This window comes from Erpetoichthys calabaricus, chromosome 12 (assembly GCF_900747795.2).
Source record: "Erpetoichthys calabaricus chromosome 12, fErpCal1.3, whole genome shotgun sequence".
Taxonomy (NCBI): Eukaryota; Metazoa; Chordata; class Cladistia; order Polypteriformes; family Polypteridae; genus Erpetoichthys; species Erpetoichthys calabaricus.
In genome coordinates, this window is record NC_041405.2 from 144413280 (window position 1) to 144433936 (window position 20657).

The 20657-nt window shown below is 38.0% G+C and overlaps 1 protein-coding gene across 1 annotated transcript in view; it reads right to left on the reverse strand.

Moving 5' to 3' along the window:
• Positions 1 to 1480: 1480 nt before the first annotated feature.
• The window catches only part of pias4a (protein inhibitor of activated STAT, 4a), a 30457-nt gene continuing 11280 nt past the window's right edge, over positions 1481 to 20657 (reverse strand). Inside the window, exons 3-11 of the mRNA XM_028816448.2 lie at positions 18479 to 18563; positions 17630 to 17671; positions 11043 to 11133; positions 10815 to 10943; positions 10615 to 10720; positions 10317 to 10390; positions 10052 to 10212; positions 3666 to 3814; positions 1481 to 3568 (exon numbers count right to left, since the gene is read on the reverse strand). Of these exons, the coding sequence (XP_028672281.1) occupies positions 3354 to 3568; positions 3666 to 3814; positions 10052 to 10212; positions 10317 to 10390; positions 10615 to 10720; positions 10815 to 10943; positions 11043 to 11133; positions 17630 to 17671; positions 18479 to 18563 (1052 nt within the window). The 3' untranslated portion in view covers positions 1481 to 3353. The remainder of the gene's footprint in view (positions 3569 to 3665; positions 3815 to 10051; positions 10213 to 10316; positions 10391 to 10614; positions 10721 to 10814; positions 10944 to 11042; positions 11134 to 17629; positions 17672 to 18478; positions 18564 to 20657) is intronic.

The following is a 20657-nucleotide window of genomic DNA, read 5'->3' on the forward strand; positions in this document are numbered from 1 at the left end:
CTACATGTTTAATCATAAAAGTGTCCATGAAAGGCAATCTAGTCTCCAATGGTTATTTTTAACAGTTGACTGTTAATCCTGGAAATGCCTAAGAAATGTTTCTGAGCTTATTAACCTCGTTTTACACGTACACTCCGCAATACTTACCTTGGTGCAGACCAAACTTGCTCTCAATTTCTCCCGCTGCAGTTACTGAAACCCTGAAAAGATTTAAACACAGATAGAAACTTCCAGACAAAAGTTTAGCAACACAGAGAAGCGTTCATGTTTTTGATAGAAATTAACTTTTTTTATCCAGATACCATTAAACTGATTTTAAAATATAGCCAAGACATTACTAGTAGTATTACTGCTTGAAATGACAGTAACAGCTATTAAAACCAGGAATAACATCTTGGCTATTTTTTAAACATCAATTTAATGTTTATCTTGACCAAAAAAGGAATACATTTCTAATATAAACATGAGAATTCTTAGATGTGTCAAATCTTTTGTCTGGTAGTATACTTAACAAGGACAGGCTACACTCAAAAGTTTTGCACTAAATACCCTAACAAAGGCCAGGATCACAGACCACCATCTACTCTCAGTTCATTGAATACAAAGTCTAAATCACTTATTTCATATCTTCTTACAAGTACACTCACACACACATTGGTTAGTTTACACTTAGTATTTGCTTTTACATGTCCATATTTCCCAACATTCTCCAATTTATTTTATGGGAGGAAGAAAAATGCACTGCCATCCTAAAACTCAAAATTTATGTGCTCAGTAACCTATCGCTCTGCCCAAAATTCCTGTTTAGATGCACATAAACTATGCTAACTTTTCTTTTGAGAGTTACAACTTGTTTACACAGTTTTTATTCACTTAAAAGCTGAAACTAAATAATGATATAAAACATTCACACAAATTAAATATGACAAATCTTATTTAACAAACTGTAAAAAGAACAATATTTTTTCACCCCAATGAGGCACTGTCTGAATAAACCAACACCCAAGCACCAAAGTAAAGAAGAAGCAAACAAAAGGATCGACAAGTAGGATGCCAGAGTACACAGCGGTCAGAAAAGAGAACTAGACTCATACCAAGTGAGAGATAATACAGTATGTTTATCATTATTTAGTTTCAGCTTTTAGATAGATAGATAGATCTATCTATCTATCTATCTAAAAGCTGAAACTAAATAATGATATAAAACATTCACACAAATTAAATATGACAAATCTTATTTAACAAACTGTAAAAAGAACAATATTTTTTCACCCCAATGAGGCACTGTCTGAATAAACCAACAGCCAAGCACCAAAGTAAAGAAGAAGCAAACAAAAGGATCGACAAGTAGGATGCCAGAGTACACGGCGGTCAGAAAAGAGAACTAGACTCATACCAAGTGAGAGATAATACAGTATGAAAACATAAGCAAAAACCCAACTGGTTGGACTGTATAAAGAACCATCACAAGACAATGTCAGAATTTGATAAAATATTATTTATTTTTTATATGAACATATAAAAAAAAAAAAGAAAAAGAAAAAACACTAGACACTGAAACATTTACACCGGGGTGTTGGCTGTGTTATTGTTAAGGAAATGAACACTGTAATCCCCACACCATCATCCCAACGTTCCTGCCAACTACATTCTAATAACCACCCACCCTACCCACCCGTACCACCCCCCCCCACCCCACCCCAAGCAAACAAGCTCGTAGTGTTCAGTACCTGGAACCAACATTTCTCTAGCATTTATTTAAAATGCTTCTAAGAATTAAAAGCTTCTAGGCATAGAAAGACAATTCTTTCACAACAGAAGAACAGATCACGTCCTTTGGGGAACGTCGACTCCACACAAAACTGCTGAATAGCCATTCAAACAACTGTTCAAAAAACAGCGCAATCAGAGTTGCTACTAGTCAGGGAAGGGAGATCAAAAAAGTAAAATCATCTGAAAAGTAAAAAACAAAAACAGGCTTATGGTTCACTAACTGTCTCCGAAATAAAGAGGGATGAAAAAAATATGTATGTTACAGTCTGGGTGGCACCTGGCTTCTCAAATGCATACCCACCCTGTCCCTGCATGCTTGCAGTCCACTTCTTGTCACTTAGCAGAACTCTACATTCTCTTCTAAGGTATAATCAGATACGCTCCAACTACTACAGCATCCTCCAAAGGCTCCTTCACAGTCCACAACCAAGGAGACTTTGCACCCTTGTCCAACACAAGTTAAACATCTCTCACTCAATCAACAGGATAAATTAAAAGTAAAGAGAAGAAATGAGAAAATGGAGGAGTGGTGGAGGAACTGCCCCATACTAAATTGATGGAAATTAAATAAACAGAAATCCAAATCAGACAGACCAGCAAGGAATGCTGAATGCAAAAATCATGCTACGATTAAAAAAAAAAAAAAATAATAATAATAATAAATAAAACTCCATCCCCTTCCCTGATACATTGAAACTTTTTTTCCAACTTCTTCTCTTGTTGTTTTTTTTTTTGTTTTTTTAAATAAAAGCAAAGATTTTAAATGCTCAGCACACATTTCACCACCTTCCATGTTCTTCCTGAGGTAGATATCAGTTTCTCATAAAAGCAAAACGAGTAGCTTTCACGTTGCAACTGTTTTTCAGAGCTCACGTTTGCTTGGCTTCATTTTCCAATGGTGGAGTTTGTTACGTGGGGGGGTTAGGAGGTGGATAGGGCAGGGGGATTAAGATACCAGAGGTCAAGGGTTTTGAAAGACGCTGCGCAATCCATTTACTTGGATAGGTGTGTGGACATAGGCAGGTCAAAGGAAAATTAGAAAATGCATTGTTGCTCCAACACAGCCTTCCTCAAAATCAGAAGCCCACCAGCCTCATATCCAGGGCCATGCTTTACACCACCTCATTTCTCCAAAACCTGACCCCACTTACACCCCTCAGAAAGGCTGGGACCAGTCTGTATTAATTTACTTACTTATTTACATGTCTCAGACCAGTGTTTCCAGAGAGGCCTCTCAAATCTAAGTTGAACATGCTGTTGAAAATAATTTGTTCAAGTTAAGTAAAATTAAAAACCATTAATAATAAAGCCCTGAAAACTGAACGTCGAGCAAAGGGTGGACATTTTTGAGGATGACAGACAGGTGGAGACAAAGCCTATTGGGCGCTAGACACCCTGTGAGTGGGCAAAAAGGGTCCAGATGGGAGTACAGGGTTGGGAATTTAGGCTAGGTGTGGAGGGGTTACTTGGGATTATTTGCAGTGGTGTATTTGTCTCCAGTGCCCAATTCACACACTTCAGCGCGTCCAGTGGACTGAGGTTCGCATTCACAGATTCCAGACTGGTGGACGCTTCGGTAGTCAGTAAGCAGTGACCAAGTCCTTGTCATAGTCATAACGTCCCCTCTTTTGAGGTGGCCTCTCTTCGCTTTCCTCACTTTCCCCCTCACTGTCCCCATTTGCTTCTTCCTCAGATGAAGAGTCCAGCGTTAGATCCACCACTACACCAACTGCAGACTTCCCATTCTGGCTTGTGCTGCTATGTGCTGGAGAGTGTCCATTTTCTTCAGGGGACCCTGATTGGAAAAAAGCAAGTTAAGTTTTGATCAGGAATTACAAACACCCGGACACTAAATTCAGAAATATGCTCCCAACCGCCCTCTAACTGCTTACCAATCTCCAGCACAGGATACTCTGGTGTGTTGCTCTGCTCCCTCTCTTTTTCCTTCTCCTTCTCTGCTTTAATTGGGCACCAAGAGCCATCAGATAAATACTCTATTTCCTCAACGTCCTGTGTGTCTTTCAAAATTTCCCACAGCAGTCTGGAGAAACAAAAAGGAAATAGCATTATGAGCACAGTATTCGAAGAGGCCTGTTAACTTGAGATGGGAACATATAAGGACATAGCCATTCGTTTAGAATAAAAAAATCTGTATATGTCTGTATACATATACATCGAGATTATATAATAATTGTATAAATATGTCAACTTGTGAAACAAAACATGTACCTATTCAAATTTCAAGTTTATTTGATAGTTTTTTTTACCTGATTAGATCACTTTTCAATTACGGTGTTATTTTATGCTTGTACCATGTAATTTCTTTGCATTGTTTGTAAGTTAAATAACAGTTAAAAATAAAACATGCAACGTAGTTAATAAACTGTTACTAAAGATGATTAGACATTCCCCAAATTTTATATAAGACTCTAGGCCTGTCTTTAACTCTTTCATTCTGGTTATATGAGGGTAAATGGGTATGTAAGTGATTTTCTTCTGCATTTGCAATGTTGTTTGCTTATTAGCTTTCTTTTTCAAATAAAAAATTAAATGTAGGTATAAAAAAAAAAAAAAAGTTCAGGCAATCCAAAAAAATTCAGAAAACAACTTGTTTCACTTGTTGAACACTAAACTTCAGACAGAAAGGCCCACAAACAAACAGCAACTGAAAGCCGCTGCAGTAAAGGCCTGGCAGAGCATTAAAGAGGAGGAAACCCAGCATCTGGTGATGTCCAGGAGTTGAAGACTTCAGGCTGTCATTGCCAGCAAAAGGTTTTCAACCAAGTATTAGAAATGAACATTTTATTTCCAGTTATTTAATTTGTCTAATTACTTTTGAACCTCTGAAATGAAGGATTGTGTTAAAAAAATGCTTTAGTTGCCTCACATTTTTATGCAATCGTTTTGTTCACCCCACTGAATTAAAGCTGAAAGTCTGCACTTCAACTGCATCTGAGTTGTTTCATTTAAAATTCATTGTGGTAATGTACAGAACCAAAATTAGAAAAAAGTTGTCTCTGTCCAAATATTTATGGACCTAACTGTACAATATAGTACAAATAAGCTATGCAACATATGCATATCACTTAGAAAATGCATATCTTAAGAGAACATATTACATCATATACAGATATGAAATTTGCAGCCCAAAGCCATGACACCTTGTGCTTCTGACCAGCATCTTACAGAACAGTCATGTAGGACTTTAAGGGGCTATGTGTAGAGCTAAAATGGCCATTTCATCGTGCAGATTAAAGAAACCGCTTGCTGAATTCACCACCCTGACACAGATGAACCATAGCTCTAGTCAGTTAAAAGCACAGAAGGCAGAACCGCATCAGTCTGAGAGTAAAGTAGTCCTGCTAGGTGAATACTGTATCACTAGTCTTTGTCATTTACTGCTCTCTAGTTTCCTATACCAAAGGAAAGGCAGAGTCCAAGAAAAGACCTAATTGCTGTGTGGGTTACTATTTATTATTTTTCTCTGCATTCTTCCTCAAATCCTCCTGAGGCATGTCAAAGGACATGCATCAGATCCTTGCTAGATAGTCTGCTGCAACTCCATCATCTCTTCATCTACCTCACCCAGCCCGTGAAGATACTGTATGGAGGCTGTAATATTTTTTTCACAAACCCATATAACATCACAGCACATTTCTAAAGGACCAGACTTTCAGGGTCTCCAAAATCTTAATCTGAGTTTCTCACACCAATACCAACTCCCACTCACAACCCCAGGAGCCACTTGCTTGTAACACCTTTCAATCTTCCTTTAAATAACTAATGCAGTACTGTGCAGTACATACTTAAATTTTTACTTAACAAGATTTAATGTTAATGCTGATAAGTTGTATACAATAGAATAAACAATGTTAATGAATCTGAGATTTTTCTTTCAGTTTATTCCTTAGGCAAAAACAAATTTAACTGCAAAATTCGAAAGAATCTTTACAATTTACAGTGCACTGACGAAATATGAAGAATTTTTGTAATTTACAGGACTCCCAAAAGTGTTGCAGCCAGAGCTGCAACTATAATGTAAACCACAGGATATGTGTGTGTGTGTATGAACTCTATTAACATAAAATTAAAGTAATTAAGAATTCAAGAATATAACAGTTATTCAGGAAATATTAAATAAAAATATTATGAAATATCACGAATATTTGCTCCAGTGTAATTTGTCTTTTTCTGTATTTAGATATTTGCACATCAGTTAAGTAATAAATGCCAGACTGGTTACTACCTAAGCCAACATGGAGGCAAAATAAAATGGAATGAATCAGTATGTAGTGAACAACATACCATTAGAAATGTATTTCTGACTAATCAACTTTATACCAGGACCAGTCCTGTCCATATATCAATCACATGCAATACACAGGTTTAAGTAGTCTTCAAAAATGACATTTTTCCACTACGGAGCAAGTCGTAAAGGTGCCCGATATAACAGAGATTAGTTATGAGTCAACTGAATCCATTGTTTATTAACAATTCAATGAGAGCAAGTTCTGTATATGCTGGATACCATGAAATGAAGTACCACCACATCCAGTGCTCCAAGGAGAACCTTATGCTAATGAATTTGAATTATGGGAAATTGAAGAAGAGATTTATAACTTAGGGTGAAATATGATTATTATGACCCAGAGTCCAAACAAAGGCACAGTGCTTCACCAGCACCAAAGAAATTCAAGATGCAAGCCAGTGCCAATAAGATCATGCGTACAACTTTGCTATGGACGTAGTCTGTGTTGATTATCTGCCTCGAAAGCCCCATAACATTATTTGAAATCACACTGATTTGTCATGTGAAAAAAAAAATTGGAAAAAGGCAGTGAGGAATGTTTTCTATCACTACCCCATCTTACTTCATGACAATGTACCATTTTGTACAGACTGCAAACGTTTATCTGCAAAACTGAGTTTGAAGAGATGCTAGTCCCACCCTATTCTGTAGAGTTGGCCCTGTGTGCCTATCACTACTAGGTCTCCAATCTGAAGGATAACATCCAATGGAATATGCTATGCCAACAATGAAGATATCAAGTATTCACAAAAGTGGCTGTAGAAGCAGGAGAAAATGTGTGGTGTGACTGTTATAACGTGTATGGGTGTGCCCAGGAATGCTAGTAAGTATTAAAGCCCGTTTGGTTTTATTGGTGTTTCTCTTAAAAGAACAAGCTCAGACTTTTTTGATGACCCATATAAAGAGGTTGTTGACATATATTTATTATAATGAATCAAAGTCTGTGCTACATGTACAGTACAGAAGAAAAATTGTAATTCATTTATGATAAAGAAAGGAGTGTCTATTTAAAAATGTATTAACACAACCTCTAGACTCTTTATTATACCATTAACAATGTAAAAGTGAGCATTTGTGGACTACAAGTGCTAGCATGAAAGGAGTTATTCCATTGATTTTGAGCAAGTCACAGGAGGAAAACCTATGTCGTTCTGCTGCGTTTATCTTTTGCCTCCATGTAAAATGTAAATCTAGCCTGTAATAAAGCTCTGCAAACTAAGAAAGAAAAGGGAATGCAGAGTATCAGAGGATTTTTTTTCTTCCTCAAATGATTAATTAATATGGGATTGAGGAGTGTTCAACACCTTGTTTGACATATGTGTCACGAACAGATGAGTGTTTGAAAGTAATAAACTATTAAGCAAAAATTGCACGGTAATAGATTCCTACCAACAAGTATCTCATATAGCTATGTACAAGAATGCACACTCCAGAATTTTAAACATATTTGTATACACTACATTACCAACTAATTATTAATTAATCCCCCCACTACTAGCATAAGGGGTCATCACAGAAGCATCACCTCAAAACTTAATTTGGACAATGTACCAATATGTGTGATATATATGGTAAAATGGAGTCTTATTCTTGAGACTGCTGTCACACTTGAAGTCCCTTTCCAGTAATAAAAACATTTAAGTGAGATAAATGGACAGATGTTTTTTTTTTATTATGTGCTATAAATTAACATTTTTCCCAAAGGGATAACATTTCTAGCTAAACATCAGTCAAAGGAAGAATAAATGCAATATTTAAAATACTGCAACAATACTGCACTGTAGGGTCACTGGCAAATACAATTACTACATAAGACAAGATTTTATCAAAAGCCCAGAAATTATTTTAATTCTAGTCACCCCTTAAGAGCCCCTCCCACACACACTCACTTATATACAGTGCATCCGGAAAGTATTCACAGCGCGTCACTTTTTCCACATTTTATGTTACAGCTTTATTCCAAAATGGATTAAATTCTTTTTTTTCCTCAGAATTCTACACACAACACCCCATAATGACAACGTGAAAAAAATTTACTTGAGGTTTTTGCAAATTTATTAAAAATAAAAAAACTGAGAAATCACATGTACATAAGTATTCACAGCCTTTGCTCAATACTTTGTCGATGCACCTTTGGCAGCAATTACAGCCTCAAGTCTTTTTGAATATGATGCCACAAGCTTGGCACACCTATCCTTGGCCAGTTTCGCCCATTCCTCTTTGCAGCACCTCTCAAGCTGCATCAGGTTGGATGGGAAGTGTCGGTGCACAGCCATTTTAAGATCTCTCCAGCGATGTTCAATCGGATTCAAGTCTGGGCTCTGGCTGGGCCACTCAAGGACATTCACAGAGTTGTCCTGAAGCCACTCCTTTGATGTCTTGGCTGTGTGCTTAGGGTCGTTGTCCTGCCGAAAGATGAACCGTCGCCCCAGTCTGAGGTCAAGAGCGCTCTGGAGCAGGTTTTCATCCAGGATGTCTCTGTACATTGCTGCAGTCATCTTTCCATTTATCCTGACTAGTCTCCCAGTCCCTGCCGCTGTAAAACATCCCCACAGCATGATGCTGCCACCACCATGCTTCACTGTAGGGATGGTATTGGCCTGGTGATGAGCAGTGCCTGGTTTCCTCCAAACGTGACGCCTGGCATTCACACCAAAGAGTTCAATCTTTGTCTCATCAGACCAGAGAATTTTCTCTCTCATGGTCTGAGTGTCCTTCAGGTGCCTTTTGGCAAACTCCACATGGGCTGCCATGTGCCTTTTACTAAGGAGTGGCTTCCGTCTGGCCACTCTACCATACAGGCCTGATTGGTGGATTGCTGCAGAGATGGTTGTCCTTCTGGAAGGTTCTCATCTCTACATAGAGGACCTCTGGAGCTCTGACAGAGTGACCATCGGGTTCTTGGTCACCTCCCTGACTAAGGCCCTTCTGCCCCGATTGCTCAGTTTAGATGGCCGGCTAGCTCTAGGAAGAGTCCTGGTGGTTTCGAACTTCTTCCACTTATGAATGATGGAGGCCTCTGTGCTCATTGGGACATCCAAAGCAGCAGAAATTTTTCTGTAACCTTCCCCAGATTTGTGCCTCGAGACAATCCTGTCTCGGAGGTCTACAGACAATTCCTTTGACTTCATGCTTGGTTTGTGCTCTGACATGAACTGTCAACTGTGGGACCTTATATAGACAGGTGTGTGCCTTTCCAAATCATGTCCAATCAACTGAATTTACCACAGGTGGACTCCAATTAAGCTGCAGAAACATCTCAAGGATGATCAGGGGAAACAGGATGCACCTGAGCTCAATTTTGAGCTTCACGGCAAAGGCTGTGAATACTTATGTACATGTGCTTTCTCAATTTTTTTATTTTTAATAAATTTGCAAAAACCTCAAGTAAACTTTTTTCACATTGTCATTATGGGGTGTTGTGTGTAGAATTCTGAGGAAAAAAATGAATTTAATCCATTTTGGAATAAGGCTGTAAATATAACAAAATGTGGAAAAAGTGAAGCGCTGTGAATACTTTCCGGATGCACTGTACATGCAAGTCCCTTCATGGAGAAAAAGGTATAAAAATAAAACTCCAACTGATGTCAGGCTGCATGTAGATTCCCACAAGTCCAGACACAGACAATGAAAAGGAGACTAAATTATGTTAAGACAACTGCCTAACAAAATCCAATGTCAAGTGTGTCAAAATATATCTTACAGGTGTGATCCCTACAGTTTAATTTGAAATAACACACAAAAAATACATGAGAACACAACAGAGGATTAAGTGAATTTCTGGAGTAGCCCCCAGCAAAAGTGATCTATGTTATACAGTTGATGTTTTCATCAAATCAGACTGCATGTAATTAACGTTATGAAGTAAAGCAAGCATAATAATAAATCTTAACAGTTCTTCAATGGTTACACTCTACGCTTCTCACAGTAAATGAACACCACAATGGAATGGGAGGGATAAACACTTACCCGTCAATAATGAGAAGTTCAAAGGGTGCAGGCTTGTCACACACAGGGCATGTCCATGTAGGTTTCTTTTCATTCATCTGTAAGAAAAAGACTGCATCGAAGCACTGCAGGTGGGCACAAGTAAGAGCACGGCACGGCACATTCAATCTCATTTTTACCAGCTGTAGACATGGAGAGAGAGAAGCAAAAAGAAGACAGCTATAAAAAAGAAAAATAAAATAAGTCTAGGATGCTCTAATTCACTCCAAACTAATGAACCACCTACCGGGCAAATAAGAGACACTCGAAGACCTGTTGTTGCTATTTCACTATCAGGGTCATATCGTAGTTTGTCTTGGACTGAGGAGGGAAAAAAGAACTCCTTAGGCATGAGCTCAATAATTTACTCTGCTGCTCACTCAACTCATCTTGAGCATCACCCATCCTCACCATCTACCATTTTCTTTTATAACTTTCTCCCTGTTCTTTGTAGGCTAAGTAAATAATCAAGAAAGCAAGCAGGTGTATTACTTCAAGAAAAATGCAACCCAGTTCAGTTTTAGGAAGTCTATCCTCCTACTTACTTAGTTCCCGGCATCGTTCAGAACTCTCCACTGAGAAGCGTTTCAGTTTGCTGAATAGCTCTGCTGAAGTAAATACCTGGACAAGGTAGAGGGCAACACAGTATCTCTGCAAGCAAGACATGTGGCAGATAATGGTCAGTCAGACAAGAAATAAAAATGATAGGTTAATCATAGAGCTTGGCAGCTAATCTGGAAATTACCTTGCCAAAATTACCCCAGGTAACAGTGATGCGATTTGTGCTCGTTGAAAGATACAAGTAAGGTGTGATATTGATGGGGCGGCAGGGGCGCCGTGGTTCCACTCCTGGTTTGTTGGAAGGGTAGTATCCCTGGGGGGGGGGGGGGGGGGGAAAAAAAAAATTAAAAAAACCAGCTTCTTTCAATGAAAAGTTAGTTAGCAAGTAGACAGGCATTGAAAACATGCTCACCGGGACATGGCAATAACTGTGATTCACTTTCACAGCAATGTTAGGGGGGTACTGGTCTTCCTGAGGACAACTGGAGTCAGTGTAACAAATTCTAAAAAGGAAAAACACAAGTCTAATTAGTCAGTTCCTGCTTTCAGAGGGTCTCCCCCACACACACTAAACGAAAAGTGCAACTTCTTGCTGTTTAGATTCATTCTCAGTATTCTATTGTTGTCAAAGTACTGTCAAGCACTACATTGTAGGTTACTTTTAGATTTTCATTTTTCATATTCAATTAACTGGAAACATCTGGAATAAAAAGGGTAAATTTCTTGCCTAAAACTTGCATTTGCAGTATATTAATTTTTCTTACAATGAAAACAACCACAACAATTAACAACAACAATTATAAAAATACTCCATCTGAAGTATCAATAGAGAGGCCGACAAAGCGAAATATAACTAAATGATCCACATGACTGTAAAACTAGGCTTTGAATTAATTGCTAAAGCCTAATTTAATTCAAAGTCAAAAAAATAAAAGTATCCCAAATGGGCTTACAATAAAATTTGCACATAAAATTGGCAAAAATTCTTTGTTGTTCATTACCATCTATGATTTGATTGATGACACTTTTCACTTTCATATCTGGTTCAATAAAATGTTTTCTATAGTCAGCTTCTCTTTTGAGAAACTCTGACAATTTATATACTGAGTAGGTGATGATTTGCATTTTTTGTGTGTGATGGCATGGACATAATAAACAAAAATTGCAGTATATGTAAATTTAAATATTAACTGATTTTGATTGCATCAAATTTTGTTATTGTATTGGGGCATTCAACTTATTTAAGCGACCTAAGTTACAGTTATATCTTTAAGGAGCTATATTGATTTATTGTCAACATCAGTATTAAACATATACTTATAACTTCTGTTTAGTTATTTTCACTTGATTACATGCTGCACGATTGAACCAACCAACAAGCAAAGCTTCTTTAAAGTTCTCTTTTTTTCCACTCATTCAGTATTCTAATATTCTACTACTAAAGTTCAAGTGCTCTACTTTGAATTTTTTTTTCTTTACAGTTTAGTAATTTTGAACTTTCCCAACATTTACATGTTATGAGGTATACAACTGTTTGCTTATATAAAATACAATGGATAAACAAATCTGCAAAACAGAATTTAAAATATAATTCTACCTGCTACTAAAGAGTCAAACGAAATGGCACACTTGTCTTAGTATAATCTTCTTATATAATACGCCACCACGGCTGTTCGTTTGTCTGTCCAGGATTTTAAATCACCTGTAGCTTGCAAACAGTTTGACCTGAAATTTGGTACACACATACTACGTGACGTCTACTATCTGCTTTCAGGGTGATGATTGACAGGCAAGGTTATTCCTTTTTTATTTTTAATCAACGCTCGGCAGTGGCCAGCAGGGCGGCCATGCGACGCATGTGTACGGGGGCCGTTCTCATTCCTACCACCTTCACCGTCACTTCCCCTACCTCTTCATATCTTAAATCATTCTTGAGGCAGATTGAAGACTTAAGTGCCAGCTTAAGTGAAAAATTAAAGAAAACACACTAAGTAATTGCAACACAAACACTGATTTAAATCAGTTTTAACGTGAAAAGATGCCGACGAAAGAAGAGAAGAAGCAGGCAGCTAGGGTGGAGAAAAGAAATGCTAAATGTACAGAGAAAGAGTATGAAAACTATTAACGCTCAAGTCAAGTGTATGCACTGCACGTTATCATGCAGTGCGCTGTTATTGGTTTATAGATAATTACTATCCATAGTATCAGTAAGTAACCAGTTGGGAACTCTGTAGAGCAGAAGCACCTGAAGCTTCTAAAACAGCGGGCCAATGTGCACTTCATAATTGTGACCAAGCTTACAATTGGAATGCTGCTTATAATAATGGTTCTGTTTATTCACATGTGCATGGATATCAAAAATTGTTTGGGAGTAAATTGTCAAATGTTACTAGTACACTGTATCTGTCTTGTTTAAACAAAATGCATTTAGCAGACTGGATAACCACAGATTTGTTTAACTGAAAAAAATTCATAAAGCCTAGGTATCTCTCACTTTTACTATCAATCTTACACATTGTTCTGTTTTTTCTGCCTTACAATGTTTAGTGGCAGATCATCAATGCAGTAAACTATCATGTTTTGCAACAGGCACATCTTCAGCAATATGTTCTCCACTTTTTGCTGTCACTGTCGTTTTATTCTTCCTCATTGCTGTAGCACTTTCCTATATCTGTGAAAAAGTATTTTGTTGGATTTATAACTTAAATTTTAAATTAGGGGGGAGGGAGTTGTGCCTGCAGTTGGGTGGCTTATACATAAGATTAGATTTTGTCTTATGTATTACAATACTCTGCTACCGATTTCATAACTCCGGCAATAGAAGGTCAAAAACATATCTTAAATTTACCTACATTATTACTGCACTACAGACAACGTGCCAAACACATTAACACTAGAATTACCAAAGCCTACGAAAAAACTTGTAGATCCGTCCCACCTTAAATCGCTTCACACCTCTCCATCAGCGTCTTTTGTCCTGTAAATGTGACGATAAGCAATAAGCAGCAAGCAGCCTGCTATCACATCCCCCCACCGCCACACAGTTTTCTCAGCTCAAGTCTGTTTACCTGCGCGTTAGTTGCTTAGAGTTGTATAGAGTGAAGTCAAGCAAAATGACACCTTTTATAAATACTATATGGTTATTAAGAACACATGCATTTCATGTGTGTTCCGTGTGTACAACAATCTATGTAAACACATTGTTAAAACAGAAACGTTTTTCATGTTTTAGTAATAACCTACACCTGAACACCAGCAAAATCAAGGCGATGGTGGTGGATTTTAGGAGGCCCAGGCCCCTCATGGACCCCATGATTGTCAGAGGTGACTTTGTGCAGAGGGTGCAGACCTACAAATACCTGGGAGTGCAGCTGGAGGATAAATTGGACTGGATTGCCAATACTGATTCTCTGTGCAAGAGAGGACAGAGCCGGCTATACCTCCTTAGAAGACTGGCGTCCTTCAACATCTGCAATAAGATGCTGCAGATGTTCTATCAGACGGTTGTGGCGAGCGCCATCTTCTACGCAGTAGTGTGCTGGGGAGGCAGCATTAAGAACAAGGACGCCTCACGCCTGGACAAACTGGTGAGGAAAGCAGGCTCTATTGTAGGCATGGAGCTGGACAGTTTGACATCTGTGGCGGAGCGACGGGCGCTCAGCAGGCTCCTATCAATTATGGAGAATCCACTGCATCCACTAAATAGTGTTATCTCCAGACAGAGGAGCAGCTTCAGTGACAGACTGCTGTCACTGTCCTGCTCCACTGACAGACTGAGGAGATCGTTCCTCCCCCCAAACTATGCGACACTTCAATTCCACCCGGGGGGGGGTAAACGTTAACATTATTCAAAATTATTGTGTTTTTACCTGCATTTTTATTACTCTTTAATTTAATATTGTTTTTTGTATCAGTATGCTGCTGCTGGAGTATGTGAATTTCCCCTTGGGATTAATAAAGTATCTATCTATCTAATTGACAAAATGTAGACATGAAGTGTATACTGTGTGAAGCCTGAATTCCAAATATCAAATAAACACTTTCACAAAGGGTACAAATATAACAGAACAAGTGCGCTTCTATTCAAGAATATAACTGCAGAAAAAAAAACCCGCGTCAGGGTGCGACATTGACATGCATTTGCTACTACTGCTTCGGTGGTGCAACAGTATCAGCTGTTGAATGGTAATCAAAACTTCACGGGTTCGACCCTGGACAAGTCCGTTTTGAGAAGTGAGCTACTCTTATTCTTACTATCTTAGAATAAAAACATACATTTGATTTCAGTCTATAACAGCCGGTGTACATTTATGATACTTGTTAAGGTTAGCTTTTTTTTTATTTTTTTTTTATTCAGTTTTATTCTCTCAGTTGCATTCAAGCATTTGACACTGCTGTTTTCACATAAACAGAGTTGAACTCAGATGATGACGACAGTTCTACATCGGAGCAAGAATGCACGTCGCACTTTTGCCATCGCTGTACTTTGTATATGTACGCGGGAAGCTCTGCAGTCTACTTGTGACTTTATGCTGTACGAAGCAAGTAAATAAATAAAGGTAAATAAGTAAATAACATTCGATCAGGTTCTTACATACAAAGTACAGTGACGGCAGCTTCCACCTGCAGCTGTAGACTCTTCAGTACGCAAGCGACTCTCCACGCTATTGTTTAGATCTGGACAGGACAAAAGACACTGATGGAGAGGTGCAAAGCGATTTAAGGTGGGACGGATCTACGAGTTTTTTCGTAGGCATTGGCAATTCTAGTGTTAAATCAAATATGACACAGACACTGAGAAAAGGATGTAGACCACTACACACAAAGGGTAAAAAGTTTTATTTCATCAGTCAGCAATGTTACCCATGGCATCACTGACAACTGGACTATAGCTTCCAAAAACAGAACAGCTTCTTAGTTGTGAGGTTTTCAGCTGTTCCATCTCTATCTGAGAAAGATATTTTTAACCTTTATTAGGGTTCATACTTGTAATTCACTTAAGCATGAGCATATTAGTTATGTGATATTCAACTGATCACATCTTAGCTGTTTTAAGTGGAACTGATATGACTGATTATTCAACAAAAATGAAGAGAACACTTAATCATCCCAATCTAACACCAACTCAATTAAGCTTCAGGGATATCAATCTGTCCAGTTAGGAAGCATAATGGATTATGAATCAACTTCATCTGCTTTGGTGCAAATGAAAAGTGACAACAGGAGCACTGGAGAGGCAACAGCAAGACAGCCCTCCAAAAGGGAATGGTTTTGCAGGTGGTGACCCACATACAATTGCTCTTTCCTTATTACTCCTGGCTGATTCTTCTCCATTTTGTTAGTGTCCTTGTCACTACTGGTAGCATAAGGTGGTTCCTGCAGCCGATTCAGGTTGAACAGGTAGTCCAGCTCCTCTTGGATGGCACATCCATATGTATAGTCGCAAGAAGGTTTGCTATGTCTCTCAGCACAGTCTCAAGAGCATGGAGGAGTTACCAAGGGGTGGAGAGTTGGACAGGGCCATAGAAAAGCATTAACCCAGCAGCAGTACCACCATTTGTTTCTTTATGCAAGAGGGAACAGGAGGAGCATAGCCAGAACCTTAAAAACTGACCACCAACAGGCTACTAGTGCGCATTTTTCTGACAAAACTGCCAGAAACAAGACCATGAGGGTGGAATGAGTTCCCGACGTCCTCTTGTAGGACCTGTGCTCACAGCCCATCATCATGCAGCTTGATTGGCATTCACCAGAGAATACATAATTGCTAGCTCTGTCACTGGTGCCCAGTTCTATCCAGAGAGGAGAGCAGGGTCACACTGAGCACATGTGACAGACATGAGAGTCTGGAGATTATGCAGCCTGCACCATCATCCAGCATGACCGGTTTGACGGGGAGCCAGACAGTGCTAGGCAATGCCGTTAGGTACGCGAGATCCATTGTCAGACCTTATGCTGGTGTAGTGGGCCCTGAGTTCCTCCTGGTGTAGGACAATGCCTGCCTCATGTTGCCAGAGTGTGTAGGCAGACGTTCCACAGACCTGAATCCAACTGAGAACCTCTAGGACGTTATGTATCAGTGCAACCGATGCCACCAAGTAGCGCAACAGCCTGTCCAGGCTCTGACCCAGGTCTTGGAGGAGATCTAAAACGACACAATCTACTGTCTCATCAGGATCATGCCCAGGCATTGCTGCGAGTGCATACAGAAGGCCATGCACACTACTGGGTCACATTATGACTTGCTGTGATGAAACTCATGCAAGTTGGATCAGCCGGTGATTAATTTTTCCTGATTTTTCCTGATTTTCGTTGTGATGTTGAATTCAGCCTTCAGTGGGTTGTAGATTTTGGCTTTCATTGACTGTTGCTACATAATTTTGTTCTCAATAAATTACAGAGTATTACTCAGTAAAAACTGTCCACTTGAATACTTCGTTCATTGAGATCGATGTGTGATTTAAGTGTTCCCTTAAATTTTTTTGAGCAGTTTAAGACATAGTCAAATGTCTGTTTAAACTACTGAACTGAGAAATTAGTCGAGTGTAAAATATGGAGAAATCAAGAATTTTTAAGAATAAAAAGTGACACCTAAATTGTATGTCTGCACACAGGAAAAGACTAAAAAGTCACTAGCAGTCAAGATTTAAAGAATAAAGCAGAAAAGATGGCTTACATTTATACCATATAAAATAATCTTATTTTTAGAAGTTGTCTTGTGGGACAAAAGAAAGTTCCCAACAGGCCAACTGTGGCACACATGGTTTGGGCAGTACTTAGGAACAATGCTGAAGACATAGTATACAACCTCAATTTTACCTTATGTATTCTGATGAAATGATTCCAACAAAATGCTGGAAGAATTCAAGTTTCATGTAAATGTAGTAGACATAGCAGGCAGACAATATTGCAATCATTGGTATCATGAATTAATTATAGTTGGCACTGATCTCTCCTCATTAGGCACAAAGGATCACAAACACACAAAAACATGCTTACCTAAGCACCACCTGAACAGACTTAACTCCAGGCCGCAGATCTCTGAAAGAGAAACCCAGATATTTGGTTAACTGAAAAGAAAAAAAAATCAGACAGCTTAACTTCCTTTTAGTAAAGTGTTTCTGCAAGTAGACAAACTACTAAAATGATTCAGGGTTCTTCTATTAAGAAATCAGCAGAGGCAACAGTACAGTAAAATTGAACATATGAACTAATTATGAAACAGTGACCTCCAGTGTTCTGTCTTATGCAGCTGCAGCGAACAAAGGAAAAATCAATTTAACACTGGGGGGAAAATCAGGCAAAAAAGATTAGATAGAAACAATACATATTTTCTAAGCACAAAGCCTTAAAGTATATCTGAATACCAGGGGATCCCCAATTGCTTAGGTAGAACTTTATTATTTGTTTGGAGTGTCAGAACAAGAAGAGAACTAATGCCAAGTTAACAGAAATACTGGTCATGGTGGTTATAGGTGTTATGCTGAGGATAAACAGACTAAAGTGTTTTGGAAATATGGGGTGAATGGCAGACAAGGAATGACAGAAAGGTACACAAAGATGGAGGATACAAGGCCTACAGAGAGGCCAACCAAAAATGTTTGGAGGGTGGAGGTCAAGCGAAATGAAAAGAATAGTTCTTAGCCGAAAGAATGCATAGGATCATGGCGAGTGGAGAAAAATTATCTGGGGGAGGGGTGAGGACACAATTAACCTGGAAAATCCAAAAAATAGCCTTTAAATCGAGATCTTTATTTTGACATTTAACTGAGTATAATGAGTTGGATTAAAAACACAGCTGCTTATTCACATCTCTGACCTCTTATTATGGACTAAGACCCCACTTACCTAGAGTTCCTGATTTGGTCCACTTGACTCTGGGTCAACTCAAATGTGCAAGGGCTGTCCTGCAGCTTCTCATTATTTTGTGGTACTGGACAGTGAAAAAGAGAGAAAGTGCTGAAATACTGCAAATTAAATTACCCGTCAGAAGTGTAGTCATTTAATGACAAACTTGAGCAATCCTTCTCTAAATCTAAGAAAATGCTCAGTCACTATTAGCATCCATAAGCAACCTTAACTTTTAGGTATGCCTCACTATTTTACATTTTAAGTGACTTACATGTGAAGAAAACAAATTAAATTTGTTAATTTGTAAAGAAAATTTAAATTTAAAAATATGAGTGTTCCAGTATTCAACATAAAGTAATATGCATAATCAGTCTATTTTTAAAGAAACGCTCCTGGTGAATCTCACCTGTATTTTGTGTTTACTGTATATAGCATGATTTCCATTAAGTATTTCAACTGAACACCAACAAACTGCTAATACTTTTGTAGTAGTTTGTTTTCTTTTTAAATTCCAACACTAAGTGCTTTGCTTTCATATCAAATCAGTAAATTAACATATTGTATAGTACTTATTGGTAAGATCACATTGAGAATTCCACCTGCTGTAACAGACACCTCACGGGTTTCAAATATTTCTAACACAAACTTATTCTCTTGAATTACTGTAACAAGCAGCAGACTCCCAAAAGGTTGTTGAACAACAAGCTGCTTACCCATCACAAAGAAAGCCCATTTCTCTCCATGTCTTTATTAAAGTGCGCACAATAAACATCAGCCATCTCACCAACTACTGCACATTTTTACTTTAATGACCTTAAAATCCAGTTAAAACTCCACAATTGCAAAATGAAAAATAATGTTAATATTCTACTGCAATGCTTTTATTTTTTCCTTCTTTATTGCTCTTTTTCAAGGATGCATCTCACATCATTTGCTGTTGTACAGCTTTGGTCAGTATTGGCATCTATTCTGTCAAACTTCTTACTCTCTATTCAACGTGAACACAGGAGATTAAAACATTTTCAACCATCACTAAACTACAAAATTAGGGGGAGTATTCCTTTAACTAACTGGTATGAATAACAGAAAAAACAACTGACTTCAACCCTCTCGACTAGTCAAGCTTCATATAAACTAAAAGAGGTTTGACAACCAAGGTCAGTCATGTCACTTCTTTGGTTAGTGAGTATTTTTCCAGCACTACATTTAGATATATTTTTTTTTTTAAATTGTTAAGGTTTCTAGTTCAACTATGTGACTCTAAAATATTGTTTCAATTTTCCACCTCCTTGTGTTTAACAAAGAACTTCCCATTTTCCACCTTACAGTAAATGTAATCCCCTTTAATTGCTGTCTAAGCATGTGGTTCACTTAACAAGTGAGAATTCCGGGATGGCCTAATATTACTTAAACAATAAATAAGGATATCAAACAATGACAATGCAATGCAGTACATTTGTATTTCAAACAATGCTAAATGTAAAAATGGATCTGCACAAAGTAAACAGGAGCTAAACAGGAGCTAAACAGTGAATTCATTTTTCTTTGCCTTTTTAAATAACTGTTGTTTCATGCCAACCAATTATATAAGGTTTCTTGCATACATGTGTGAATATTTATTCTGTTTTTGGCAATTTCGAAAGTGTGAAACAGCACAGACATCCCAGTTATATACACCATAGTCTGTATCAACACAAATCTCTCTTGTGAGCAACTTTTCATAACAATTACCAAAACAGTGCCGATTTAAGCTGGTGACCTCTTGTGTATTATACCCTCAATGTTGTTATTTTTTAATCCCACACTTAATGGCTAAAATGTATGGGCTACTCAGCAGTTTCCTGAGCACAGATGAAGATCATCTAGTGCTGGACAGATATGGAAAAACAGACTTCTCAGCGCTTTGTTCACCAGCCTAGCTCAGAAGGTTATCAAATACAGGGCTCAAACCAATCACACAGATTCTAAATTACTTTAGTAATTGTTCTGATTACTAAAGAAAAATATGAAAAGGAAAACATGAAAATAATTCTGGCATCATAAAATATATTTACAAACTTGACTGACTGCAATTAGCTGCACAACTAACATTTATCTACCATAGGTTAATTTTATACATTTCTTCAAAATGTATGGCTCAACTTCATACTGTTTACAGTCTAATTAGCAAAACTGT